Source organism: Pseudoliparis swirei, chromosome 18 (genome assembly GCF_029220125.1).
Source record: "Pseudoliparis swirei isolate HS2019 ecotype Mariana Trench chromosome 18, NWPU_hadal_v1, whole genome shotgun sequence".
Lineage (NCBI taxonomy): Eukaryota > Metazoa > Chordata > Actinopteri > Perciformes > Liparidae > Pseudoliparis > Pseudoliparis swirei.
The window spans coordinates 17,865,579-17,893,016 of NC_079405.1; the positions used below are offsets into that span (position 1 = coordinate 17,865,579).

General features: G+C 39.5%; 3 protein-coding genes across 9 annotated transcripts; all 3 read left to right on the forward strand.

The window, feature by feature from the left end:
- Positions 1-206: 206 nt before the first annotated feature.
- inavab (innate immunity activator b) lies at positions 207-16,124 on the forward strand. Of its 4 annotated transcripts, none has more exons than XM_056437178.1 (10): positions 207-409; positions 6,054-6,165; positions 8,976-9,109; positions 10,588-10,710; positions 10,812-11,043; positions 11,190-11,243; positions 11,522-11,825; positions 12,413-12,544; positions 12,773-13,478; positions 14,379-16,124. In XM_056437178.1, the coding sequence occupies exons 2-10, from the start codon at positions 6,111-6,113 to the stop codon at positions 14,469-14,471; spliced, it is 1,833 nt and encodes a 610-aa protein (XP_056293153.1). In that variant the 5' UTR covers positions 207-409; positions 6,054-6,110; the 3' UTR covers positions 14,472-16,124. The 4 variants fall into 4 exon arrangements, with proteins under 4 accessions (XP_056293153.1, XP_056293152.1, XP_056293154.1 ...); XM_056437177.1 differs by lacking the exon at positions 207-409 and adding an exon at positions 3,489-3,574; XM_056437179.1 differs by lacking the exon at positions 207-409 and adding an exon at positions 3,489-3,574 and having other exon boundaries at positions 12,416-12,544.
- A 667-nt stretch (positions 16,125-16,791) lies between these two features.
- adipor1a (adiponectin receptor 1a) lies at positions 16,792-22,755 on the forward strand. Its single transcript, XM_056437182.1, has 8 exons — positions 16,792-16,855; positions 18,426-18,638; positions 18,719-18,832; positions 19,712-19,883; positions 20,059-20,245; positions 20,358-20,545; positions 20,686-20,879; positions 21,038-22,755. Exons 2-8 carry the CDS (start codon positions 18,492-18,494, stop codon positions 21,164-21,166), a joined length of 1,131 nt encoding a protein of 376 aa, XP_056293157.1. The 5' UTR covers positions 16,792-16,855; positions 18,426-18,491; the 3' UTR covers positions 21,167-22,755.
- A 1,230-nt stretch (positions 22,756-23,985) lies between these two features.
- Positions 23,986-26,849, forward strand: rabif (RAB interacting factor). 4 transcript variants are annotated; one of them, XM_056437183.1, is made up of 4 exons: positions 24,006-24,063; positions 24,158-24,194; positions 24,546-24,691; positions 25,869-26,849. In XM_056437183.1, the coding sequence occupies exons 2-4, from the start codon at positions 24,170-24,172 to the stop codon at positions 26,115-26,117; spliced, it is 420 nt and encodes a 139-aa protein (XP_056293158.1). In that variant the 5' UTR covers positions 24,006-24,063; positions 24,158-24,169; the 3' UTR covers positions 26,118-26,849. The 4 variants fall into 4 exon arrangements, with proteins under 4 accessions (XP_056293160.1, XP_056293159.1, XP_056293161.1 ...); XM_056437185.1 differs by lacking the exon at positions 24,158-24,194 and having other exon boundaries at positions 23,986-24,063; XM_056437184.1 differs by having other exon boundaries at positions 23,992-24,443.
- The last annotated feature ends 589 nt before the right edge of the window (positions 26,850-27,438 follow it).

Here is a 27,438-nt window from a genome sequence, read left to right on the forward strand (position 1 = left end):
ATAACGAATGGTTTCTAAATCAAAATGACATACAATTATTGATCTCAATAACCTCAATTGATACACGTGTATTTGTATACGTCTGGTGTCGGAAACACAGTTACCATGGTAAAAACCTGATGTTGTTATGTTGGTCGTGTTTTCGACCGCACGTGGAGGCAGCACAGCATTGATTTACTTCGCCTCTGCAACAAAAGTTTCGTTTGGGGAGTAACTTGCTATTTTAATGTTTGCGTTATAATGTATCCCGTCTTTTAGACCACATAGACTATCCTTGAGGACTCCGCGTTGGTTCCCTGAGCTCGTTTCTCAGTGTACATAGAAGTATACCTCCAGCTCAATGTGGGAGCCCGATGCAGTTTGCGTTGATACAGAGGAGACACGATGCTAGCGAGCTAACGTTACTAAGGTAAGAGCAACACACGGGGACGAGCTCTGTCTCCTGAATGCGTCATACAGGAAAGTCAGTGAACTCATTTTCGCTTTGAAAACAAGTGATCTTATGTTGGTGGCGTGTCGTTTGCAAAAGCTCACAACTGAGCGAGTTTGTAAACTTTGAGAAATTCTTTCAAGACGAGGCCCGGAGCCGCTGATTGAAGCTGAGTCAGCGGTGATGGAACAGATCAATAGATGCCGAAGATAGTTTTCTCTCCCGTAACTTGACACTTCGTTAAACTCTGAAGCTTGTTGTACCATTTGATTGTATTAATGTATGTGCATGTACACCAATGAGTTTATCTCCATCTTTCATACTTTCTTCATAGAGTAAGTCATGGACAGCCCCTTCACTTTTGTATGTGTCTAAATGTTGTGTAGAAGAGAAGCACACCAGAGAAGCTATACATTCGTGACATCCTCTTCAAACAGAAACGCACAGCATCAACACAACATAACTGAGAAGAACAATTTCATTCAACTTAGTGCGACATCATAACGGGTTGATAGTGTACCGACCTCATCAAGTTGATACATCTTTTACAAAATGGTTCTAGGAGACCCATTAGAAACATAATGATAATGTTTTACTGGAATCGCGATAAAAAGTGTCCTACAGAGCAGTCATTTAAGTTATTTAGTGATTGCTGTGCATTGAAACGTTTCCCCTCGCTTCACATTCCTGAGCTTTGACCAGGAGCCGAGAGGTGGCTTAACCCTTTAAACCTCCGTGACCTGCTGGTGGGACAGTCATTAAAAACTCAAGCTGTGTACCCAAACTTTGTTTGAGTCCATATTATTGTATATTAAATTCAAGTGTAAAAAGCCTAAACGTGTACAGGGATAAACATGATCAATATGCGAGGTTAAACTTTGGACGTGGCTCCTCTGCGCGTGGCGGTGTTGATGTGTTTACGCTTGTTCCAGTGTTCGCAGTCTCGTGCTTGGCCACAGTTTAGAATAGACCTTAATTAGCATGGAGGCGCACACACTTCTAATTCAGTCATCCACATCAGACACGCCACCTCGGCACGCTTGCTCATTTAATATACATGTGGTATTTTTTTCCACGTCTTTATTATAGGCAATTAAAGCCTTTAGGCAACATAAAACCCAAAGCTGGTTCAAGGCACAGAGAGGTGTGTGTGTGTGTGTGTGGGGGGGGGGGGGGGGACCAGCAGCAGCAGCTACAAGAATGGCTTTGTTTGACTTTTCAAAGATTTAGGATTTGTGGTGAAGTAGTGTAACTTTATTGAACCCTTTTATGACACCACCTTGATCTAGGCATCCATACAGCGCAATTTCTATTAGCAGTTGAGCCAAGCTGCAATATACTGAGGGGGGGGGGGGGATGTGTGATCCCTGGCAGCTGATGGCTCAACACACTGGCAGCAGTAGTCTAGTCCTACACATATAAAGGAATATTTAAAGAATGTGTTTGGCCAGCTGCAGTGTTGCCTACACAAAGCTATCTATCTATATATCTATCTCTCTGGTGGGGACCTCTGGTTTATATAAACTACCCGTGACATCCACCAACAGGCGACTTCAGCACAGGACGAGTGGCTGTGTTACACACTCGTGTTTTAGGGAGATATTTAACCAGCATGATGGTCTTAACTGCACATTATTGAAAGTTGTGATGAAACTGGTTTCTTGCCAACTCCAAAGTGTCACAAATACAATTATATTGTTATTTGTGTTGGTATAACCTTGTAACTGTAGTTTCCCATGAACAGGAGATATTATTATTTATTTGCATGACTTCACTTCCTCTATATCTGATTTTAGATTATCAAACTTGGTATGCTGCCTGTTTATTTGATCTACCATACAAGTCACTGAACCGAATATCTGCTGCTTTGTCGCTGTGGCTGCTGCTTCCTCGGTGCCATGTCATTTGAGATCTGATGCTTAAGTGTCTGGGAATTGCTGGACCTTTTCTCAGCGTGTCTGTGCACCAACATTCCTGGAAAGTCAAAACGAATATGGAGATTCAGAATGAATGTGAGCCATGCAGTTTGAGAGCAGGTGCTGCCTCTTGGACCCAGTAAATCATGCATACTGTCCCACCACCGTGCGATTTCCTCTTTTTAGTCGAGGCAGACACAGGCAGGCCACAAAAGAGCCTATGCATTGGTAGCCTGGAAGTAAGGAGAGAAGTGTTGACGTTAAGAAGACTATTTGCAAATCTGAGATAGTACATTTGAAAGTTGTACTCGCCCTTTGAACATCCCAGAGATGGTAGTATAAAGATATTTGATCTTTGTAGGTGCAGAGCTGAACTTTGACACTGACACAGTTTATTGTAAGAAAACCGATGAGGTGAAGAGTCAGAGTCATCAACAATCATCAGTTATCTGTTTTAGAGTCATATATTTCCATTGATCAAAGCATGATTTTTGGCTTTTGACACTGGGGTTTTTCCAACAGTTGAACAAGACACTGCTGCTTGTTACTAATTAATATAGTTGTCATCATTGGTTAATCTGTCAAAAAAAATTGTAAGAGTGGATTAATTGTTTGGTCCATAAAATGTCAAAATATGGTCAATAAAAAATGACATATATCCAATTTTCCCTCATACAACATGTTAAAAAAAGCAAAACATCTTAATCTTTGAGATAATGAAATCAGCTAATTTTCTCTATATTTTTCTGACGATCAACATTGAATAATTGACAAATTGGTTCACCTGTTAAAACCGACCAATTACGTATGTGCTGTTGCTCATTGGTTTCTCCTTGGCCCCCTATCTTTGTCATACAGTGTCTACTTTTAATAGTAATAGTGCCTTTTGTAAAGGGACACACGTTTCAGGACAGATTGCCATCAACAGTCTATTAGGACGCTGATAAGGGGGTGAGGTAAAGGGTAATCTCTTAGTGTCTTTGTCATTGTTGTTGACACAGTTTCAAGCTCAGACAGGAGCGCTGAGTTATTTGATACTGACTCAAGTGTTCAGCCCTCAGTATGTGGCCACTCCTCTTCACCAGGCAGCGCTTTCTTCGTGGGCGAGTCCCTCATTCCTGTCCAGACTCCACACAGCTCAGGTTTTCTGCATTTACATCTCAGTCGGGAATTCCGAGTGAACGTTTCCACTCTTTGGATATTTACTGTTTTTTAAGTTTCTTATCAAGTAAGTCGTTTTTTTTAACATCTGGCAGGTATTGTTGGGTTAATATTTCATATAGCGATATTCATGCTTTTACCAATGATGACAGGGTGGTGTGATCTTTCTATGGTTCGCACACTGACTCTTGACTTTAACAAATGCCTCCAGGTAGTGTTTTGTACCGTCAGGGTAAGGACAACTCCTGACCTGTGTTTTGGATGTGTGTGTGTTTTGTGTTCCCACTTTGTAAATATAATGCACAACAGAAATGTTTGTTTTCGATTAAATATGTCCAACAAATCATTTCATGAGATAAATGTTCCAGATTAGTTTGACTATCAACCGTTCTTTGTTTCTGTTTTGAAGACAAGATACTGTACATGCAGTACATGAAACTACTTAAGTAGTTCCAGTTTCGTCCATCCTTCTGCAGTGGAAGGAGGAAACTGCTGCTTTTTCAGGGGATTTCAGTAATTAGCACGCATTGAACTGGTGAGGTGGAATCTGAAATCTCAAAACACTCCTAAGATGTATGATGGGACAACCCAGCTTTTGAAGTACAGCTTGTCTGTGTCTATATTAATGGATGTAATTACTTAATTACCTTCACATTGAAAATGCGGAAGGTTATGTTTTGATCGCCGTGTATTTATTTATTTATTTATTTGTATTTGCATTAAATTTGGTGGGATGATTGGTTATTATCCGGGGACCATTTGATTAGATTTTGGGATCGATCGGGTCAAAGGTTGAAAATCTTCTTTTTACCATAGTCAATTTTTATCCAATTGGCATGCAACTAATGCCACAATGTTCATAATTCAATGCCCAATCTTGTGATATGCGAAGGTATGCGCTCTACCGAGTGCCCGTTCTAGTTGTGTAATGACTTGCTGCTTTTCTCCATCTTAAATTAACTATCTTCGGATTTTGGACTTTTGGTTGGATAAAAAAAGCTATTTGAAATCGCATCATGGACTCTGTGTGTCTGTCTATAAATTATATTTCTGAATTTATTTCCGTACCTTTTTATATTATTTCTGTGGTCAAATTGATTCGCTATGTGATCCTCAAACACTAACTGCTGCCTCTTGTTTTATAGTGTGTAGATATGCAGTCAATACCTACCAAATAGAAAAGAATGGTCACATTTTCTTTTTAGTCGAAGTGATTTATAATTTATTTGTTAAAAGTACAATTGGATACCAACAATTGTAGAAGAGCATTTTTGCAAATGTAGCACATTTATGTTTTAAACTGAAACGGCACGACATTCAGCGTCGTCGGTTGTGTTATTTACGTGTTGTACATCAGCTGTTCAGCCTTAATTTAGCAAACACAGCAGCCAATTATCTGATCCAGTCACAATCATGTGAGCTGTTTGGGGCAGGCGTCACGTTCAGGATAACATAGATCACCAATAAGACAGACTAACATGTAAAAGAAACAACTCTTGTAGTTTTCTCTTGACTTCACCTCTTGTAGTTGTTCCTAAAACAGTGACTGCTTGGAAGCTTCTTACCCCTGGCGTGTTGGGATGAAACCAGCGCCACATTCCTGAAACCTCTTGGTTAATAATTTAACCAACGAGTTTCACAGTTATTATTTTACACCAGCTGAATATATGCCTCAGGCTTCCTGCGGCTCTTATCTAAAGGAATGAGATAATGGTGATCATATGACATCAGAGACATGCAAACAGTCACACACCCTAGACTTGGCAGCAGTACAGTGGACTACTCATGCTGTGGGAGACTATGACTGCACCTGACTGTAGGGCCACGAAGGCAAGTCACACCTGAATCACTCAATCACCAGGTTGCAAGATTTGGTAACTTAACTTAACGTAACAAACCACTTAGCTGCTACCGTGTTTTTAGAAAATGAAGAGGTCTAGCTGATAATGTATCACCGTAAAATATGAGAGAGAGGAAACAAACGAAAAAGAAGGTGCGAATCATGTAGACGGTTATATTCATGGGGATATACAGTTTATACGCATAGCTCATGGGGGGAGTGGTCGTTTGGTAACCACAGGATACCCGGTTCAATCCTCGCTCAGTACAATGTTCTTGTTTCTTGATATCATTTCTCTCTTGCCTTAACCATAGTATAACTATTTGGGGGCGGCTGTAGCTCAGTGAGGTAAGGGGGTCGTCCTGCAACCCCAAGGTTGTCGGTTCGATCCCGGCTCTCCCCATTAGTTGCAAGTCGAAGTGTCCTTGAGCAAGGCACTGAACCCCCAGTTGCTTCCCGGGCGCATCACTGCAGCCCACTGCTCCTTAATAACTAAGGATGGGTTAAATGCAGAGAACTAATTTCTCCTTGGGGATTAATAAAAGTATATATCTATCTATCTCATCTATAACATCCATTCAGAATTGTGTACATTTTTAAGACCTTGCCACAAAGAATCCATGACTTTTGGGATAATCAGTTTGATGTATGCTTGAAAAACCCTGAACATTGGGATGGATGCTAAAGTTGAATTATTACATTACAGGAAATGATGAGCTTCAACGTCATCCACTGAAGAAGAGCAACGGGTCGATCCACGGACATGGAGGGCAACGGAGAGATCAGTGACACTGACAGCGGCATCATCCTTCATTCAGGTAAAACATTTTTAAGTATCACTGATAGCATTTTTAAAACATTAAAAAAACAAGGAAAGCCCATTCATGCCTGTTTCTCCATTAATTTAGCCTCAGGTTATAACAGCTTGCAGAAGTACTCAATGAAGACCACGGCAAAGGTGATACGGGTTTACAGTTGGTTTATTGTGAAATGAATGAAGGGATGATTATGTCCGGAACGAGAAGGGTAGAAGGGTCGTGAGGAGCTGGTTGGAGGGGTGCGATTGGAGACTGCTGGCGTCTGGGGGTTAGAGGGAACGGCGGGGGTGGGGACTCGTGGGTGGGGGTTGTCTCTTCTGAAGCTCTGGCGGTGCAGAGTCCCCCGTTGTTCTTGTAGTCCTGTCGTAGCGAAATGGGAAGACAGGAACGGGGTCGGGAGGGAGGGAAGTCGGAGCAGAAACGAATAGGGAGTGAAGAGGTTCGGCGTGTTTAAGTACCGAGGGCTCGAGTGATTGGCTGAGTAAGGGGCGTGGCCTTCCTTCCCGAACTATGTTCTTTAAAACACCATTTATGATCAGTGCAGTTCACTGCATCTAGGCTTGGTGTTTGACTGCGTTACATCTTGAATCCTAAAAATCAACATCATCATGAGACCTGAAATGAGTAAAACTGCAGATTGTCTTTCGTAGGTTGGAAACTGTATATCTACAATTGTATTGTATAGTATGCCACAATTGACATTGACCTACTTATTCTGCACTTCCCTGCTGTTAAATTGAAAACCAGTTGGTAACATTAATCTTCTCCTGATACTACTCGCCCGTTTTATTTAAAGATAATTATTTAATCGTTTGCGCTTCGCACAGTATTTAGCATAATTACTTACTTTTCAGAGAATAACACAATCATTGCAGAATACTTTGAGTTAGAAACTTCTGCTATAATTATCTTGGAAACGGAGATCTCAATAAAATGATGTAGCCTACTCTCTTAAATCAACTCTCCACTTCAGAACACAACACATTTGTTTAACTAGTGGTTCCAGCTAGTTGAAAACAAGAGCAACTCTTTTACGTAAAGAAAGCGAGTTATCACTTTTTTTTCTTCATGATCATACTGGAAGTCTTCAGATCTAACTCAATTTGCCTCGAATAAGATTTCACTCGGCTCCCTCTTGCCACAAAAGGCATTACAAAACTTTTTCACTTTCGCCGTTAAACTTCCCAAGATCTGTAAACAAGTTTCAATGTGTAAATTTGGTGGTTTCCCTTTTGAGTCTGGATTTTATTCAGGAGGAAATTCTGCCCATTTCCGGTTAAACATGTTGGTAATATTACAGCTATTACAGCTATCTATTAATCAATTAGAAGAAAATTAACCGACAGTCATTTGTGAAGTCGAATAACCATTTATTTATTTTTTAAAGCTAAAAGCCTGAACATGTCAAGCTGAAAGCTGGTTATCATTTTGGACTGTTAAAGAAGCAGTTTGAATATTTGATGTTGGGTTGTGATTTTTGTTTTTGCATTTTCACCCTTTTCTGACATTTGATAGACTGAAGGTTTACAACTTGAATATGTTGCTCTTATTCTTTAGCTAAGACAATCCATAGTCGTCACAAAATGTGGTTGTCAACATTATTCTTTCTTTTTGTAAACAAAAAATGTTGTCAGTCTTGTTGTTGCTCCGCCCAGCCGTGTCCACTGATTAATTCTGTCGCTTCTGGGATTCCTTACATCTTAATTGAACCATGTGATGTTTACCACATACAATGAAAAGTTGTCGACCTCCAAAGAATAGGGGGATTGTCACTCTAGGAAGAGGAATTATTTGCCCTATTGTGATGCTGTCACACTTCTTTCCTGTCGCACCGTAGATGTTTGTCAGTACCTGCTGGGATTCTGTTAATAATCTCTCAAGGTATGTGGTGCTCAATGCATTTTGCCTGAAGCCACTCCCACAGCTCTCAGACTAATCTTAATGTCATTAGTCACCACGGCCACAGACGGCACCAGTTGAACACTTGCACATTGTTTAGAGTTACGAAGATCCTGCCAGTCATTCTGCATGCCACTAAAGAAAAAACGATGAAGAGGAAAGGTACGTTGTGTTGACTGTAGCCATTGTGTTGTGGAGAGTTAATCTGAAGCAGTATCACAATGGTAAAGGCACCATAATACTAACAAGGCAACAGGGAAAGATCACCATCAACATTGAGGACATATAATGGTAGGGAGCTTGATGACGGGCACATTATTCATGTGACTAACAAACAATGGAACAGGAAATTTCTTGGGAGTTTTTCCTGATCCGATGTGAGATCCTGGGACAGGGATGTCGCATGTGTACTGATTGTAAAGCCCTCTGAGGCAAATTTGTAATTTGTGATGTTGGGCTTTATAAAATAAACTGAATTGAATTGAAATACAAAGTGGCCCATTTAGAATGATAATGTTGTCAAGTTTGAAAAGGTCTGTAGGCGTGTGATTTACTTTGTTTTCATTGTGGTTAAATATTTACATATGTTCACAGAGTTGCCAAAGACTACTAAAACACAATGTAATACAATGCAATTCAATCGCACCAAAACTGTCGGTCTCCAAAATGACCGCTGAGTTAAATCAATATTTCTGTAACGATGCCAAGAAAGACTGAACATGACAAGCTTCGCAGAAGGGAGCATTTAGTGTTTGGCTTCCGTATTGGATTTACACACGGTTCGTTAGCTGTACCCATTCAACTTTACTTATTAATTTCTAACTTTGATTTCTTCCTACTCCAAGGTCTCAAGTGTTGAGTAGATAAGGTGTCACATAACCCATATGCTTCTTTCCGGTTGCATTATGCAGGCTCTGACAGCCCAATGACGCATACGAAGGATGTGACCACACACACACGGGCCATGAAGCTCAAACACCAGGCTCTCCAAGACCAACTGAAGCTCTGCCTCCTGGAGTTGAAGAAACTCTGCATACGAGAAGCTGTAAGTGGAATTAATATAAAAATCAACCGTTCAAAAAAACAACTGCATACATAGAAAATGTTTCACAGAACTAAAGAGCCACATAATCATGATGATTTAAGCTCATTCAAATCTAGTATTAGTACTAAAGACAACAATCTAACTATGTGTTACTTAATGGGGCCAGATGTTACAACGTGTGCTTGCCATATTTCATGTGACCGAGCGCCTTTTTAAAAAGAATAAATAGGTGGAGTCGTCTAGTGCAGGATGTCTGATGACGCATTTTACTGCACGTAAACAAAGTGACAAGTGTTCAGCCCTGTCCACTCTAAGAATTTCAAAATGTTGTTTGAGTCAGACAGTTTAGTTTTTTCACTTGTGTGGTTTTGTTTTGGGATTTTAGGCCAGCAGATTTGTAATTTTTTTGGTGAAAAAGTGAACCAAATTTATGAATTCTCCATTTTTTCTGCATTAGCTTCAACATGGCCTTAATGCCACAGTGGCTATGTCCAGTCTCTGTCCAGTGAGGGGAAACAAAAGGTCTTTTACTTTTTCCTCCTGTCCGTAGTGATGCAAACATCGCTTTCCTTTAAGACATATTGAGTTGTGGAGTTAGACGTTACAATGTGGCTACTATGATATTGTTTACATTTGTTATATGTATCATAGCTTTTAAATAGATATCCTAGTGGTTTAGTAGGCTAACACCTTTTCAATGTTTCCATGACAGAGTGGATACAAATCCAGCATGAAACTTTTGTGAAGTCATCTATTCATTTACAATATTATCTGCCTTTTGTCTCTGTGCACTGGGAATTAACAAATGGACTAAACACTAAAAATGGTCACACTGAATCATTTAGAAACTGGACAGTATTCCTCTGGGTGTTTCTCCGGGGTAAAATCCCAGGACTGATCATTCTTTCCTGTTAGCACTGGGGCAGGGTACTCCTGTTGGGACATGCTCAGGTGAACTACTGGGAGTCATGATGCCTCTCCCTTCTCTTAGTGAGAAAAGAACAAATAAGCTCATTGGTCGTGCATGTGTGTTTGTCTGTCTGCAAAGTTGGCTGGTTAGGAGTGACTCAAACTAACAGTTTTTATGACTCTTCTTTGATGAAATAGGTAACCGTGTGCATTTGTGCTCTGCTTTTGGTTTGGACACGGATGCTCGACGCAGGGAGAAGGAATGTGTTGTGAAAGGAAATCTCTGGAAATGCAGAATTGTGCAACAGATTCCATGAACCTATATGCCTCAACATGTCAAAGCAGAATGACATAATTTTTAATCTGCCATGAGTTTAAATAAACTCTGAGGAGACGTGTGTGTTTTTATTCGCACAACTAAACTGGAGGATTTATTAGTCGTTGAAAACAAATCTTAATTTTAATGACCAATTATTAGATCTTTCCTACGGGGAAGAAAAACCCCTTTTGTCACGTTCAAACCTTGCTTTGTGGACATTTGAATTTCTGATATTTTCTGTGTGTTTTAGGAGTTGACGGGCCGGCTGTCAGATGATTACCCTCTGCTGCTAGGAGAGAAGTCTCCGCATATTCGCAGACGTATTGGAGCTGCGTTTAAACTGGACGAACAAAGCTTCCCTCGAGGAGCAGAGGTAGAAACATCATTTTTAGACAATATGTTAACCTCAAGGACATGCAATGTTTCGAGAGTCATTCTGTTGTCTCTCTCTCTTGTCACTGCACCATTTTACAGGACTCACAACTGAGTGTAGTGGATGCTGAGTTGGCACTTCAGATGAAGATATACGAGGCAGCGCGACAGCTCCGCGAGGAGGATCATCTGAGTAAGGCTGTTAAAAAGAGCCGCTCACGGCAGTGCAAGAGAGAGGAGAAAAAACTCAAACGGCTGCAGGAGATGGCCTTTCAGCTACGACTGGAGCACGGACGGTCATCACCACTCCCTGCTTTTAATATTTCACAACACGGTGAGAGGCGCTTGGCCAGACTAGAAGATAGTTTGCCATCAAATCCCTTATTTAATCAGCTGTGCAAGGAGTTAATTGATTGTCACTCAGAAATGTATCATCTGATACTTCACATGTGAACCTAAGTGTCTTTTTCTGATTTTCAGATCTGGGAACATCTGATGACAGCTCTCTATCTGATTCTGTAGTGCAAGATGAAGGTAAGATTTAGCTTCAAATCTAGTGTTGGTAAGAGTTGGAGCAAGACCAACTTTATGTAGTTTGAAAGCTGAACAACTGTTAACCATAAAACATGTGGACATATGAGCAGACTCCAGTGAACATTTATCATGAACACTTTTAGTGCTCATGTTTTCTCCTTATAAAATATGCTTTCTCAAGGAATATGTTAAAATAGAGTATATTAACATGTATCAACATTAAATTAATGTCTGCAGGTATCATACACTTCATCATTTAAAAAAAATTCCCTCCCCAGAGGTGACAAGTCAGTCATCACAGCTGTCCTCTGGACTCCCCGACCAAGGAGAGGCCGATGCTCCCCAGCCTCCTGTGTCCTCGCAGTCCTTCATCGACGGCCCCTACATGTCTCCATCTGTGGCTCCACCAATCTTGCCGTTGACCCCAAGCCAGTCTCCCCATCCGATTCTTGACTCTATGCTGAGTTTAAACTCAAGCCCTGTATGTGACCTTCCTCCGATCCAGCACTCCCCGTGGACAGAGACTAGTCTTGACCAACCTTACCAGAAGAGCAAGAAGTCGCGCTCCTCCAGCAAGACGAGGTAACACAAACTATTCATCATGACTCCTTTCCTGTTCATTTATGTGTGTACTATGGGGGGGGGGAGGGGGCAATGTGTGTTTTGTGTTACTTGGATTGTAGTAAACTGCGTGAAATGCTGATTGTGTGGCAACTAGTAACATACACACACTTGAGTGAAATGGGCCTGGATTTATTCTTTGGAAATGATGGGAAAAAACTATTTGATTGCAGTGAATAATTAATGCAGAACAATAAATCCTACTTATTCATAATGGCACCTAGACGCAGAGGTAGAATTCAGGAGTCGATTGCTGTGATAAGAACTCCAACTTCTGATAGTTTTATTTATGTGTGTCAGTGTAATGGATTAATGCCACAGGATGTCAGAGGCAATATAGCAAAGTATGGACCACGTTACAACCCTTTTATACTCTCCTTCATTCATGTGAGTTAGCTTTACATTTTTAATAATTGGTATTACTGCCATTGATGTCTGTCATCATGAAGCAAACCAGGGGGTTTTCTAAAGTATTTAAAGATTTGTTTGATGCATAAAAACACAAACTGAGAAAAAAAAAAGTGAAGTATTGTATTTTGTGTGTTCAGCAGTCTAGCCAAAAGTGAATCGTTGCCACCGTTGGAGGCTTGCTTCGCGTCCCATCTGAGGCTGAACCGCTCTCAGTCGAACAGCACACCTTCCACACCAGAGATGCGAGTGCACAGACAACTCTCCCTCAGGTAGCTCAAATATATCTACAGTACTATATGTCTGCAACACAACTATCATGAACCTGTGATTAGCTTCAAATTGCATGCATAAAACATTAGTTCGCAAAAAAAAAATTGCATTCATGATATTGACCTTTGCACGTATTATTATTATTTTTTTTTGACTGAGATGTAAATATTTTTAAAGGTGAGTTTGTTTGCTAAGTGTCCATACTAATGCACCTGCTGTTTACACAGAGTATCCACCCCTGAATCTTCATCTGAGAAGGACCGTGGTCGCACCAGAGGTCCAAGAAGGCGACTGACAGATTATGCAATAACTTTACCAGAGACTCTCCCTCCCGTGGTGGAATATGGAAACCACATTAACTCTGAAGAGAGCAATTCTGAATACTCTTTTACATCTTACAACAGCTCACCATGTCAGGAGATGCCCTGTGATACGCCCAAACAATATCAGTCTGCACCAGCGCATTCTGGCCCTGTTGGCAGCTATGGACCTCAAGCCTTCGCATGCACTGGCTTTTACCCTAATCCCAGGAACCAGTCCAGCCCCAGGTTTCACAAAGCCTATTACAATGAGGAAATGGTCTACCAAAATGATCTGGACTTGGCACGGAGCTATTACGCCCAGCAGGCTCCCTGTCCTTCCAACAGATATGAGTATTACTATAAAGACACTGCTGTGCCCCACCCAAGAGCACAGAGGGCGTTACCCCCTCAGGTCCGACTCTCCCCCGCCCCGGTTCAATGGGACCATCCACAGTACCGCTCCAGTGGCCTCCCACAACAAGTAGTGAATGAACAGCTTAAGTCATGGCACCGGCGGAGTCAGTTCAAATGCCCGAGGTCTCGCTCTCTCGACAGACAGGGAGCAGTCAGAGTTAAAAACATGTCCACTCGGGAGGCGACCTTCCACGAAAATCAGAATTACCATGAACAGGTAAGCAGACATTTTCACAATGTGTCTGACTGTTTAATGTATGAATAATATTTGGAAATCACAGCTTTTTACATGCAAAAGCGGCTTGAGAATATATTACATTTTGTATTTAGCAATAGTTTGGAAATTGGCTTGTTTGAGCTGAAGCCTGCTATTTGGGGTTTATTGATTTACCTGATAAATAGGTGTTTAAAATTACTTTATTCAAAAGTAAAATGTAAGCAACAACTCTGCTCTACTTAAGACAGGAGCAGAACAAAACTGAAGTATTGTACATGTATCTTATATCAAGATATTGTCATAGAGATGTCTGCTGTGCGGATGGACGTTTGTTGTCAGAATAAAGTTTCTTCAAAATGTTTGTCAGACACAGGTCGTTTTTAATTTGTTTTAGTATGTGCCAAAAGGACATTTCATATTTTAAGTTGATATTAATTATACAAACGGCAAGTTTTTATTAATTGTAATAATTTGCTTTTGAAAGGCACTATTAACTATTGCAGTGGATTTATTTTTAACACCGTTCAGATAACATATAAATATCTGTTACTCTGGCTAGATGCACCAGAAATGTTTTAGTTGTTTGTTACAACCAAATATGACTATACAATAACTGCAAACAGCTAAATATACCAGTGTAAGCGAAATCGTGTGTTGGTCGTTGTTATTCACTTGTTTTAAGTATAAGTCATGTCAAATTTTACTTTGAAGTCCTAAAAAGTTAGAAGTCAAAGCAGAATATGGATGACACACTCATAATACTACAGAAGACAGTGTATATACAACTATACACCAAAACATCAGTATTTCTTGTAAGAATGAGAATAAGCTGCAGATGCTTTTGCATCCTACTAAAGTATTGTTGTTGTTGTTGTTGTTGTTTTTTGTGCTAACTTTCAGGTTATCCAAAGAAGGGCTCTTCAAAGAGCTGCAGATGACACTCAAGCACACTGGGTTGTAGATGATGGCTCTCACTTTGTAAGTCAGGTGTAAACCGAGGCCGCCTTGAACATTGTGAACTCAGAAGCTGCAACTGCATTCATTCCCAATTTACCAAAGTGAAGTTGTCAGATAATCAAGTCGAATTAACTGTTCATTCCAACAAACAAGATACATGTTTACCTGTATTTGGACATAGAGGGGGAATTTAAAAGAAATTCAAATATGTCTTTATAATACAATCTAGTAAACAATAACTACGGCCACCAAAGTTACTGTATTGTTGAACATCTCTCTGACAGTCACAGCAGAGCAGTTGTCTTGGATTTAAAGCACAGCTGTAAAGTGTGCCTGTTGTTTTTGTCGACTATATTGATTGTAACTAACAGTTACAAATTAAGCATTGAATTGAGTGATTGTTAGTGAGGGCTGATTAAACCTGCGACTGTAAATCTGCTGCCAGCTCAAAATTGAGTTTCTCAAAAAACACATTTTATCATTAGCAGAATTTCTGTGTCATTAATTACAAGGTTATTATGATATGTATAGCAATTGTAAGTGAAATTACAATTTAAAGCAAATTGGTAGTTCACATTGTCATCAGATTGTGAGAAATGTGAATCTTTTTTTTAAGTTACTTTTTACTTACATTTGGGTTGTTGTTGTTGGAGCTGATCTCAGATGAATTGGGATTTATTTCAAAATAGCCACATGTAAAGGCATCACTAAAACTGCTGTAGGTACTTAATAATACAACATAGTACTGCATTAGATGTGGCTAGCTGTAGCCACAAACACTGCCATGAATGCACATTTCTGTGAGGATGTGCTCAAGACCTTTTGCAGTTTGGTGGATGGAGAATACAGTGCTCCTTTTCACCAGCTGTATTAAGGACATCAATTAATTGTGAGATAATGCAAATGAGTAACATATCCTTTGTTAACTAAATTGTGTGTATAATTGTGCCATAATTATATCACCATGATAATGAACTTGAGCTGCTTCAATTTAAGATCCCAGTGTTGTCCGCATGTACTTTTAGAGACTAATTTGTCTTGTCTTTATACTTGTGTGTCTGTGGCTCTGCCAGTTAACTTGAATTTCTAATAAACTTAATAAACTAGTTGAAACTAGCTATTAATTTACTCATGAGTTACAAAGTAGCACATTTAAGTATTGATGCTTGGCAGCTAGTAATATGTTCACTTGAGATGTTCATGTCCTGAGCTTTAACAGAATCTATATCAGGGTTTGTGATTAAACACCATTCTTGTTGTTTGAACAGATACAATTTCAGTGCTAATATGTGATTTACAATCAAGTCCACAATTAAACAAGCTTTTGATGGTAGATCATTTGAGAATGAGAGCAAATTACTGCAAATTCAACAACAGCTACACACTGACAGGTCTCTCAGTGATCTATGCGTTTATTTATTGTGATATGCACCATTGGACCTGTGAAAAGTCAGACTTGAAATAAAAGAAAAGTCAGACTTGAAATAAAAGAAGACATGGACCTGAGTTTGCAAAAAATAAGTTTAGTCTAGTTGTAAAAAACACAATCATGTTAACTTGTTCTCCAATTTTTTTGTACTGTCTTTTCTATTTATCAGTTGAATTAGTTTAAGTGGACTTAATTTTGTTATGTTGATTAATCTGTGAAAATGTTAACCCTGTGGAAGAAAATAAAGAGTAATGTTTGCATTGTTGCGTTTCATTTAATCCAATACTATTAGTTTTTTTCCGAAACACATTTCTTATATGTCACAGTAGGAAAAGCAAAGATGTAAATAGCAAAAGGAAGTATGGCTAAATTCCATTTAGGTGCTTCAGGGTTCTGGTATTTCATGCTCACATATGGCTTGTAGTGCAGATTGTAAAGCACTCTGAGACACATTTCTAATTTGTCAAAATGGGCGATACAAATAGAGAATTTAAATGAATTGAATTGTATACACTTCGATTGCAGACATGATCCACTGACACGTTCAATATTGCATTAATATGGGGTTATTCATTTGTCCTATACATAATCTAGGTCGATGGAAGCTGCTCACTCTGACCGCGAAAGCGGTCCAACACCTGATGTCAATAATCATCTAATTGATTATAGAGGCGAGCACAGGACCTCATAATAGCGCCACCTAGTGTACATATAGAGTAAAGCAATTGAATTGCCACATTTGGCTCTTACAGTTAATGTACACGATTTTCCAACCAAAGTAGTTCAAATAAATCTGATGAATTAATAGTGTTATATGGTCATACATTAAATATGTTGTGAGGATATGTGTTTGTTACTTGTGAGATTGCTTTTATATTGAAAAATAAATGTGTGGGCTGGTTTAACGGAAAAGCGCTCGACTTCCGGCAAGGATTGTGTTTCCCGCATTGATAAATAATTCACCTTCCTGGTTTGAAGGCTTCCTTGTCAGGTAACTTGTGTCTATTTTATTAACATTGTAGATGTTAGTAAAGTAAGCTAAGGTTATCTAGATGTGTCGGCGTCATTGTAAAGAAATATCTTGCTGCGAGCAAGATATTTCACAAACGAGTGTCGTCTGCTCTTCTGGTTAGCGACAGCTCGCGCTAGCTAGACGGTTTCGTTAGCAAGACGATACATGAGCGATCAGCGAACTGATAACTTAACAATGTACCAGCGATCAACTTGAAATGCAGGCTTGTGTTATGAATGCAACTTTCCAATATACGACGAGTGTCCGTTAAATTGTCGGTATTTTGCGGTTGTTTACATGTTGTCCTCATGTTCCGTGCGACGCGGTGCTAATCAACATCCGTCTGGCTCTATTTAGCAGAATCTCGGTTAAACGTTTTGTCCGTCGTATCGGCTTCAGCTCGGTATAACATGTAAATATGTTCTCGTGTATCTGAGATATTGTCTCTATTGTAATTATTGACCGAATAAATGTGTCTGGTGGCACAGATTTAAGCTGCTCCTTTGTTCTCTTGTTGTGGATGTCTGATCGATGTAACCCAGATTCAACATGAGACCCAGATTAATCACCAGCCATATTAAATCGGTTAGATAACACTACTTGTTTATCCTTTTAAAAAGGTTAATCATTTGTTCATCTGCAACAACTCTTTACCTAGTCACCTCGCTGTACTATATTTTACTGTGCAATGTCCACATTGAACATTAACGTGGACAGATAACATCCTTTCACTATGTTTGTCTACTTTATGCAGATTGTATGTCGTGCACTTTGACTGTATCCTTCTATAGATGCACATTTCTGTATATTGAGCAATTTCAGGGCATTGCAATCTGTTTTTGTCAAGACCGTCTTATTTATGTATTGTGGCAGATACCAGTAAACTACCCTAAAAATTAATCCAGCAGTTGCAGAAAAATAAATATAAAACCAATAGAGCATTTTCAGTATTCATTTTTATGTGTATCAATAAAACCCCATTTAGTTCAACATGTTAATTAGCTAATTGACAAGCATGTATACATTTATAGAAAAAACCCATTAGAATAAATGACCTTTCTGGGTTTTGACTTACGAACAGCGGAAACCTTTTCAAGTGAAATTTCTAGACGGCAGTTGTAACGAGGCTTCACATTATTGGACATAATCATTATTGGAACAATCTCAATAAATACATGTTCTCAATTACTGGCTAATAATATCTCAGCAAGATACATAACATGCATATCTACTTATAAACTGTATGCAACCTAATCCAGCTGTTATTATATTGACATACATGTTTGCACACAACCTTGTATGCTACAAAACATACTAAGAATCTGACCTGCATATCTATACTGTTGGTTTTTCCACCATTTGCCTGTAAATGATAGCAATTATGTTTGTTTAGATTTTTGTCTTACTCTCTTTTTTTTGGTATATTTCTACAAATGAGTTATTTGCTGTGCCGACTACATTGAGAGCTACGAATAACTGGTGTTAGATTGTTTGTATATGTCAACATACTTAGCCATTTAAGCTGACTCTGATCCTTTTTGCTCAGCAGGAAACTGAAGTGTACCATCTGAAGCAGAATACAGAGGCTGTGAGTGGGTCATCAGGCAGTCTCCCTATGTCAGGCAGAAACGGGTCTGCAAGTGATGCAGACTGCCGGATCTCTGAGGACTGCCATGTCCCAGATGTTGAGTTGATGGAGCTCGGGCCACTGCTGGAGGAGGGAGGGGGGCGACAGGCAGGATCAAAAGGCGTCCTTTCAGAGGTAGGGCTGTTTCACAAGATTCAAAAAGAAAAGTTGCTGTGGCTCAGATGCTTCAGTGTTCTCTTGGGATCTTTTTAAAGGGAGCCGCAATGCTCGCTGACGAGGAAGAGGAAGATGATGACGAGGGAGGGGTCTTAACCTTACCACTTCAGGCTCACCACGCTATGGAGAAGATGGAGGAGTTTGTACACAAGGTAAACATGTCTTCTTAGTTTAGTTGACACAGCACTTTGTATAAGTACCATTCAGTTTACAGCCCCAATCCAGATCTTGATCTGATAAACTGCCAGTCAAAAATGTTTGAGATTGGTGTGAAAAGGTCCGCACATGTTAGCCAATCTGGCTTCACCTATCGGCTCCCAACCTCAGCTTTAAAATAAAAGAACAAACACAGATACTTATGGATATAGGTACTGCAGATATAAATGTCAGGTAAACCTTCAAATGTGACAAAATAAGGAGAATAAAAGATCCTATGACATCACACAAGTTGGCACCGAACATAAATATTGCATTGTTGACGTGAGCTTTACTCGACACCGTGTTTTACTCAAAGGTGTATAACAGGTTTAGGGATATGATTTAGTTTAGCAGTGAGGTTCATAGACATACAGGTGAGATCTGGGTGAACAGCAACAGCCAGGGATTAAACTTCTATGAAGCTTGTGTGAGTCATATGTGGTGGGGTTTGTAATCCCACCTCCGCCGCATGTTGTGTGTTGTAAATGGCTCGCACAAGTCACCACGGGAGACAACCACAGAAAGCTTACAATAAATCAACATTTATCAATTCACATAAATACCTATTTATTATAGATTTCTATGGTGTGTATTTGACTGCCTTTAAAGCATTTGGAAAATGTTATGTTATTTTGAAACTAATAAACTCTACTCATAAGAGAACATTTGTTTTATTTTATGTACATTTCAATAAAGATGATCACAACTTAAACTTTTAAGATATGTTAACTGTATGTTAAGTCATCAGATGCGTTTAATGTGATATTTAATATGGTTGGTATAAAGATATGGTAGTTGTAAATGTATGAGTGAAGGCATTTCTTACTTTTCAGGTTTGGGAGGGGCGCTGGAGGGTTATCCCTTTCCATGTCCTGCCAGAGTGGCTAAAGGACAACGATTACCTTCTGCATGGACATCGGCCCCCAATGCCCTCCTTCCGAGCCTGTTTTGGGAGCATCTTCCGAATTCACACCGAGACAGGAAACATCTGGACTCACCTGTTAGGTGAGGATAAAACGCCTGATACTACATTTCAAAAATTGTAACAATTGAATTTTAGCAGCAGATTCTAATCGTCTGTACAAACAGACATGTTAGTTTATTAGCATACCGTTTACCTGGATAACTCTGGCTTGTCTCTTGTCAACTATCAGTAACACTGTCCCATTCTGTCTCTCAGGGCTGATCTTATTCATTTGTCTGGGCACATTAACCCTGCTGCGGCCTAACGTGTATTTTATGGCCCCGCTGCAAGAGAAAGTGGTGTTTGGGATGTTCTTCCTGGGAGCTGTGCTCTGCCTCAGCTTCTCCTGGCTTTTTCATACAGTCTACTGCCACTCTGAGAAAGTGTCCCGAACCTTCTCCAAGTAAGGCCTCACGCTGTCAAACACGGCGTCTCACATACTCCTTGTGTGTAAAGGAAGTAGATTTTCCAGCCAAATGCCCAACTGTTGGTCTCTTTTCATCCCCTCTCTTCAGGCTTGACTACTCGGGCATTGCCCTCCTGATCATGGGCTCCTTCGTGCCCTGGCTGTACTACTCCTTCTATTGTTCTCCTCAACCTCGACTTATCTACCTCACCATTGTATGTATCCTCGGCATTGCAGCCATCGTAGTTGCCCAGTGGGACCGGTTCTCTACACCTCGTCACAGACCTACACGAGCAGGTGCTAACCAATCGAGTATAATATGCACTTTTTTAGAGTGTTTTCTCTGTAATGTTTGATTTATTTGATTATAATTGTATTGTGAATGTTGGATTTTTCAAAGAATTAGAAAAAGTAACAGAAGTCCATTCTTCTCTTAGGCGTGTTTATGGGTCTTGGACTTAGCGGTATTGTCCCCACATTGCACTTCACCATCGAGGAGGGCTTTGTTAAGGCCACCACAGTCGGCCAGATGGGTTGGTTCTACCTGATGGGTGCCATGTATATCACTGGGGCTGGTCTGTATGCAGCCAGGATCCCTGAACGCTATTTCCCTGGAAAGTGTGACATCTGGGTGAGTATTTGATGTCATCTTAACTGAGCGGAAACTCAATGTTTGAGCAGGAACTCAATGTTTGCCATGTTTATAGACATTAGGAGTTTTTGTTTGATCAAACAGGTAAATGAAAAGGAATGAGACAAATACATAAACATCTCTTTCTCTCCTTCTAGTTCCACTCTCATCAGATTTTTCATGTTCTGGTTGTGGCAGCCGCATTCGTCCATTTCTACGGGGTTTCCAACTTGCAGAAGTTCCGCTACGGCCTCGAGGGAGGCTGCACAGACGACACTCTACTCTGAGAGGCTTGACTGTGACTTACTCATACTTTTCTTTATAGTCACACACATGCACTCACAAACACACACACACACTCTCAATCACTTAAAATGCTGCTGGAATTCAATATAGTCACTTATACTCCTTCTGTACTTCTGATTTGCTTACATGTTATTTGGGTTTTGGTGTTCTTTCTGTTTGGCTCTTTTTTGCTCCAATAAAGTAGCATTAACTAGCCATTGAACTTCGGAGGGAATCTTCAACAGGCACTACTTCTACAATAATTATTTATCTTGAAGTTTACAATTTCAAGTAAGGTCAAAATGGGATTTAAACCAAAATCTTGTATTCCTGTAACTGATGGTCATTTCTTAGAAGCTCACTAGTACCCAACCTCTTTTATAGTCTGTTACCCTTGCACAAAGGGCACAGAGAGTATTATTTGTGTTGTAGCAGAGGGCACATACTGTAAATCATTCCTTTCCTGCCACCCAGTTTCCATGCAGGTTAGAAGATGAATGTACTGTCCACCAGGAGTGAGGTGTAGAGTGATCAGGACCATTTAGGTGCTTGAGGACCTGCACACACACCAGATGTGTTCTAACTTTGCTCACTCTGATTGTGCGCCTGGGTGTTAAAACCTAGAGGACCACTACGAATCCACCCATGCCCGCTCTTCCATAAAACTACTCTGAAGGCCCTAATCAATCTAAAATCACATGGAGATGAAATACAATACATTATTATAAAAGGAACATAGAGCCTAAATCTTATGAATATGATCGATGGATTTGGTAAAAACAAGGTGCAATATTCTGCAGAATTCTTAACAAAATGATCAAAATTTAAGGGAATACTTAAACAAACTGATATCTTAATTTCTTTGAACTTAATTCTGAAATGAAGTTCCTCAGCATTTGGATGCATCTTTTCAATTGACTAAAGTAAATTTCATAATGGCACAGAAAATGTAGAAGTTAAAAGAGCTCCCCAGCCTAAATGTTTCAGTCAGACGACACATCATTGATTAATTTCCAGAGTAATAGCTCCTGGGCGTTGCACAATATACAGATCTGGATAGGTCAAATTGTGTTTTTGTGAACTAGAGACATTTATTTTGTGCTACAGTTCAAATGCAATGAGCGGTGTAAATATCAAATGCACCTTAGTGTATACTATTAAATTCAAAACTTTAAATCACTGTATGCGATTTAAATTGTGTTATGTATGATTGATATAAACTTCTAGTATTCCTGTGCCTTAGGCTAATGGAAATGTTTTGAAATAAAACAGCCTATCTTAACAGTCAAAGGAGCTTCAAGGATTTCCAGATGTTGATTTTTCATGTTTTCCTTGCCATATATACAATCAAATCATTATTGAACTTAAAACTCCATGGATAGGTTGTATCAACTGCTGTTTAAGACTCCTTTTTCTAGATCAACTTATTCAAGCTTTATTACAAAGACTAAAACAATGTGTATTCTTGACTTTGTGTTATGTCCTGTGTAGAAAGTGATAAATCATACATTTCACTGAAATGTAAACATAAATATTTATTAATGGTAATCTTGGAAAATTATTGTAATAAATTTTTTTCCACATGTACAAACATGGTGTCCAATTGTCAATCATTTGCAATGTAAGTCTATGACATCGACAGTAAGCAACTGTGATGGCAACAGGATTCATAATCTGCAGTCTATCATGTGTTTGATAACCCTCCAATATTGTGCTTGCATAATACTATTAAATATTTAACAATTTTTTTTACACAACCCGAGGCGACGCAACAGATCTTCCTTGTCTCCCCATATCTCCTGGGATTAGCTGCTGTCTGGAAATCAGGTACTGTGGCAGAAAGATGTGTGGTGTGACACAACCGCTGTAATAATGCCACTAGAAAATGCTCCCTCACATATTCTTTTGCTGAAATAAATTGAGCCTTACATAATTTAAATGCCAGAATATGAGGACTATAAATCCGACATAATTAGAAAGCCGTTAAATAACATTTCTCCTTCAAGGCTATCATTTAACATTGTTGTTATTTTAATATATATATATATATATATTAATATCATTACTGTGTCCTTTTGTAGATTAAATAAACTGAATTGAATTAGTGCTTTATACGATAACACACCAATCACATTGATTTACATTGTTTACTGTTCTCAATCAATCAGAACATTTTCTGATAGATTATTGTGTGAGGTGGTCAACAGGGACGTCATCGCGACCCTTGTGTGAAATGTGTAGGCCCGGATCCATTTTAACAAAATAGACCTCACTAGTTGAAACAGCCTCCGTGTCCTGCAAGTGCAAAAGGCCTAGTGTTGTCTGAAGAGCAGGGCAGATTTTTTATTTTGTTTTGGAGGGCAAAGATTTTCTAGATTGTAGGGAGCATATGTGGCACTGCATCATGTTTCTCAAATTTAAGACAAACCTAGAGGGCACTTGTATGTTTTATATACATCGGGGCCATCCAAGAGGACACATTTCTGCTGTTTGTTGAACATGGGGCACCCATTTTATCTTATTGTATACTTCAACTTCACTATAGAGGGATATATATGTTTTACTCAGTTTCATTTATTTCACAGCTATACTTGTGCTAAAGATTCACATGAAATTCTAAATGAATAATGTAATGACCATTCTTCTGAATGGGTACTTTTAGGTAGTCTTAAACACATTTACAAACGTTGGTACACGACTAGTTGACAGAACGTACATAACTTCTCACCCAAAGCGCATGTTTTCGCGGAACCAAAGCACATCCATGTGTTTCTGAACGAGAGCATTTAGTAGCTGGTACACTTCAAGAACAACTAGTATGCTAGCCTAGCCTGTAGCTAACCCGTCTGCCTTACGATTTTATTGTCGTATTCAGCCTTGTCTCTTCTTCAACATTTAGGTACGTGTTATTTGACTTTATTCAAGTGGGTATGTCTTATTTTTATGGAAGTGTACTGTTAATGTAGTTGTCTGTGTATTCCTTGTTAGCACAGATGTTAGCATAAATGCAATGGGTGGGGTTTACAATTGGTGAGTATTATAGTTTCTAACTAACTACCCTTTAAGATACATATCTCAGACATTGCGCAGCATGAACATTATCATAATGTAATTTTTTAGACAAATTAAACATTTAAACGTTGATTTTCTTTGTCACGGACTTCCGGACTACGAAGGTTCCGAATACTTGTAACACCGGTCCTCCCTCGCTTGGTGCTCCCCATCCTTGTTTCGTTCAGATCTTGCTCTAATTCCACAGAAGCCAGTTAGCTCTCACAGGTAGTTAACGCCACTTGCTTCAGTGCGGTGGCGCCGGTTGAAGACACGTTGTTTCCCAAACGTGCTGAACATCAGCATCAAAGTGAACCTGCCGTTTGTTAGATATGGCCAGTAGCCAGCAGGCCAACGACGGCACGGATCGGCCCGACCTGGTTTCTGGAGAGGGCAAGAATAGCAAAACGGTCGTGTGTCAACGCTGCGGATCCAAAGTGCTGTGCCCGGGGATGGCTGTGTTTGCAGAGAAAGAGGTATGCTGTTTGATATGAAGCGGTGGGCCTACGTCAGTAGTCTGCTATATTTGTATTTAATTCGCCTGTGTTAGTCAAACCAGTGGTGCAATGCAACTATCGACAGTTATTAAAAAAAAAAAAATGTTATTTTTATTTTATTTTAAATTTATGTAACCAGGAAATGCCTCATTGAGATTAAAAATCTCCGTTACAAGAGTGTCCTGGCCAAGACAGCAGCAGCAGCACGTCACACAAAGTTCCACATAAAACAGTGACAGACAATATAAAAAAAAACACGAAAAACAAAATCACAGCATGAATAAAACCAAAACTAAGACTCAAGTCAACACAACCCAGCTTACACAGGAGCACATACCTCCGTCATATAAAACATCTACAGCTAGATGAATTTCCCTCCAATCTTTTCAATCTATTTTTAAAAACACCTAAGGAGACCGGTTCCCGGAGACCCAGGTCTGTCTGCAGCAAATTCCAAGCCGCAGAGCAGCAAACTTAAAACCTCTTTTTCCCAATTCCAAACGGACGTGAGGGACGGAGAGCAAGAGGAGTAATGCAATAGAGTTCAATGCAAATTCTAGCTACATTACTTGAGTTATTATTGTACGATCCCAGCTGACATAGGGCGAAGGCAGGGTACACCCTGGACAGGCCGCCAGTCCATCCAGGAAACACAACAGCCATGTTACTATTTAAGTAACATGTTGGATGCATTACTTTACTTGTAATTGGGAATTTTTACATTGTAGTGTTGCTACTCTTATTTTAGTAAATTATCTGAACTTGTTCAAACAGTAAAAGAAAAGAACATACATACATACACACACACATGCACACATGCATACGTGCATGTATTGCTTTAGGAGAATGCTAAACCAAATTAAAAGGTCTTGATAGCAGTACATGTCATGGTCTCAGATTAGTAGGCAGACTGTCCAAATATTGAATATGAAGGGGGTTAGTGCCTTCTGATGCTAGAAATCACCAGGCTTTATACACTGAAAGCACACTATATATTGTGGCCATGTTGAAAAGCAACAGACAACCAGTCAGTGGTGGTTTATCTCTTTGATCCAGCGTGGTCTAACTATATACATGAATATACTAGGTCCTCAGTGGTTTTGAGTTCTTACAGAAATGTTTTCATATCATCTTTATCTATGTTTTCACCCTCCAGCTGTTTCTACCATCCATGCGGAAAAAGAACGGCCTCAGCACCACAGAGGGCTCAGCGGACGGGGACACCCTGACCGCCCACTGGTTTGTGGACGACATGTACACTTTTGAGAATGTGGGCTTCACTAAGGACGTTGGGAGAATCAAGTATCTCATCTGTGCAGATTGTGAGATTGGACCGATTGGCTGGCACTCTTTGGATGACAAGAAAAGTTTCTATGTCGCTCTGGAAAGGGTGAATCATGCATAGTCTAAATGCATGTCACCGCACATGAACTTCAACAAAATGTGTTGGCAGGCTATGCATCTTTTCATGGATTTATTCTCAGTTGATCCCAACCTAATCCATCAGACAAACACTTACATACACCGATGTGTACGATAGAAGGACTGTCTCACTCTCATTCTCCTCTACCACACTAACAACAGTATGATCATCCTGTTCTAATAAAGATGTTTTTGGGAGCTAATGTTGAATACCATCCTGGATAATGTAATGTAAATTACCTCATCTCAGTGTCTTTTAACACATGGAAAAATAATCAATTTTAGTCAGATTATGAGATAAAACACAACTAACTCATTAAAATAATTGAGTACTGTACTAACATCAGATTAATCAATTGACACATTTGTATTATGCTCAATTGGATACTTAAACAAATGCAGTTTTAAAATATGTGAACTTCTAATTTTCACTTAATTGGGTGAATTCACTTAACATTTTTGATGAAGTATTAAATATTTAACATAAGCCCTAAACATTATTACTCACTGTTTAGAAAAGTCCATTCCCCATTGTGATTGTACCCTAAAGATACAGGGTGGGAATTCCATGTTAGTTTTGTATGAGCGTCATAGTCTGACATTCAACATTCATGTTACTTATTATATAATTGTCATTAAAGTACATGCTTGGTCTCAAGTCCCGAAAGAGGCACGTCCAAATCATATTTGAGAAAATAAACTGGTTTAATTTCTAGTCAAATGTGCATGGAGGTTTTTGTGGCACTTGGTTTAATTTTAGGTTGTAACATTTCTTCATGGCATTGTTGTAGTTACTCTGGCTAACCTACAGACCTCACCGATACCTGCACATAATACCCACAGAAGAAGTACTCATTATGAAAACAGTTTACAGCATGGGTAAACCAGCCATTTAAAAAGGTCTACTCTTTGCTAATGGGACTGTGATTTTGTTATTTGAAAGACATATATTCTTTCATTCCAGACAGGGATCTGATGTACAAGATGTAGTCATTGTTGTTTTATATACACATATCAAAGGCTCTAACCCCCCCCCCCCCCCCCATATCTTGCCAGCTGAACCCCAACAAATCAGAGACATTGGTGGTAGTCTGCAGACAATTCAGTTTATTTTGTCGAGCCCAGAATCACAAATTCCAAAGTTGCCTGAGAGGGATTTACAATATGCACACATACGACATCAATGTCCCAGGACCTCACATGGATCAAGAAAAACTCCCCCAAAACACTGAGTGATGGTGGTGGAGCTAGTAGCGAACCGTGGTGCATTTTCAACAGCACACACAATATGGCTGTAGAGTATT

What these genes read in the sequence shown, in the direction of transcription:
- inavab (XM_056437178.1), top strand. Translation starts at nt 6,111, where the DNA reads ATGGAGGGCAACGGAGAGATCAGTGACACTGACAGCGGCATCATCCTT. An exon ending in GCTTCCCTCGAGGAGCAGAG is followed by an intron (nt 10,711 to 10,811) that starts GTAGAAACATCA and finishes ACCATTTTACAG; the next exon opens with GACTCACAACTGAGTGTAGT. An exon ending in CACAGACAACTCTCCCTCAG is followed by an intron (nt 12,545 to 12,772) that starts GTAGCTCAAATA and finishes CTGTTTACACAG; the next exon opens with AGTATCCACCCCTGAATCTT.
- adipor1a (XM_056437182.1), top strand. Translation starts at nt 18,492, where the DNA reads ATGTCAGGCAGAAACGGGTCTGCAAGTGATGCAGACTGCCGGATCTCT. An exon ending in TGGAGGAGTTTGTACACAAG is followed by an intron (nt 18,833 to 19,711) that starts GTAAACATGTCT and finishes CTTACTTTTCAG; the next exon opens with GTTTGGGAGGGGCGCTGGAG. An exon ending in CTGGAAAGTGTGACATCTGG is followed by an intron (nt 20,880 to 21,037) that starts GTGAGTATTTGA and finishes CTCTCCTTCTAG; the next exon opens with TTCCACTCTCATCAGATTTT.
- rabif (XM_056437183.1), top strand. Translation starts at nt 24,170, where the DNA reads ATGCAATGGGTGGGGTTTACAATTG. An exon ending in ATGGGTGGGGTTTACAATTG is followed by an intron (nt 24,195 to 24,545) that starts GTGAGTATTATA and finishes GCCGTTTGTTAG; the next exon opens with ATATGGCCAGTAGCCAGCAG. An exon ending in CTGTGTTTGCAGAGAAAGAG is followed by an intron (nt 24,692 to 25,868) that starts GTATGCTGTTTG and finishes TTCACCCTCCAG; the next exon opens with CTGTTTCTACCATCCATGCG.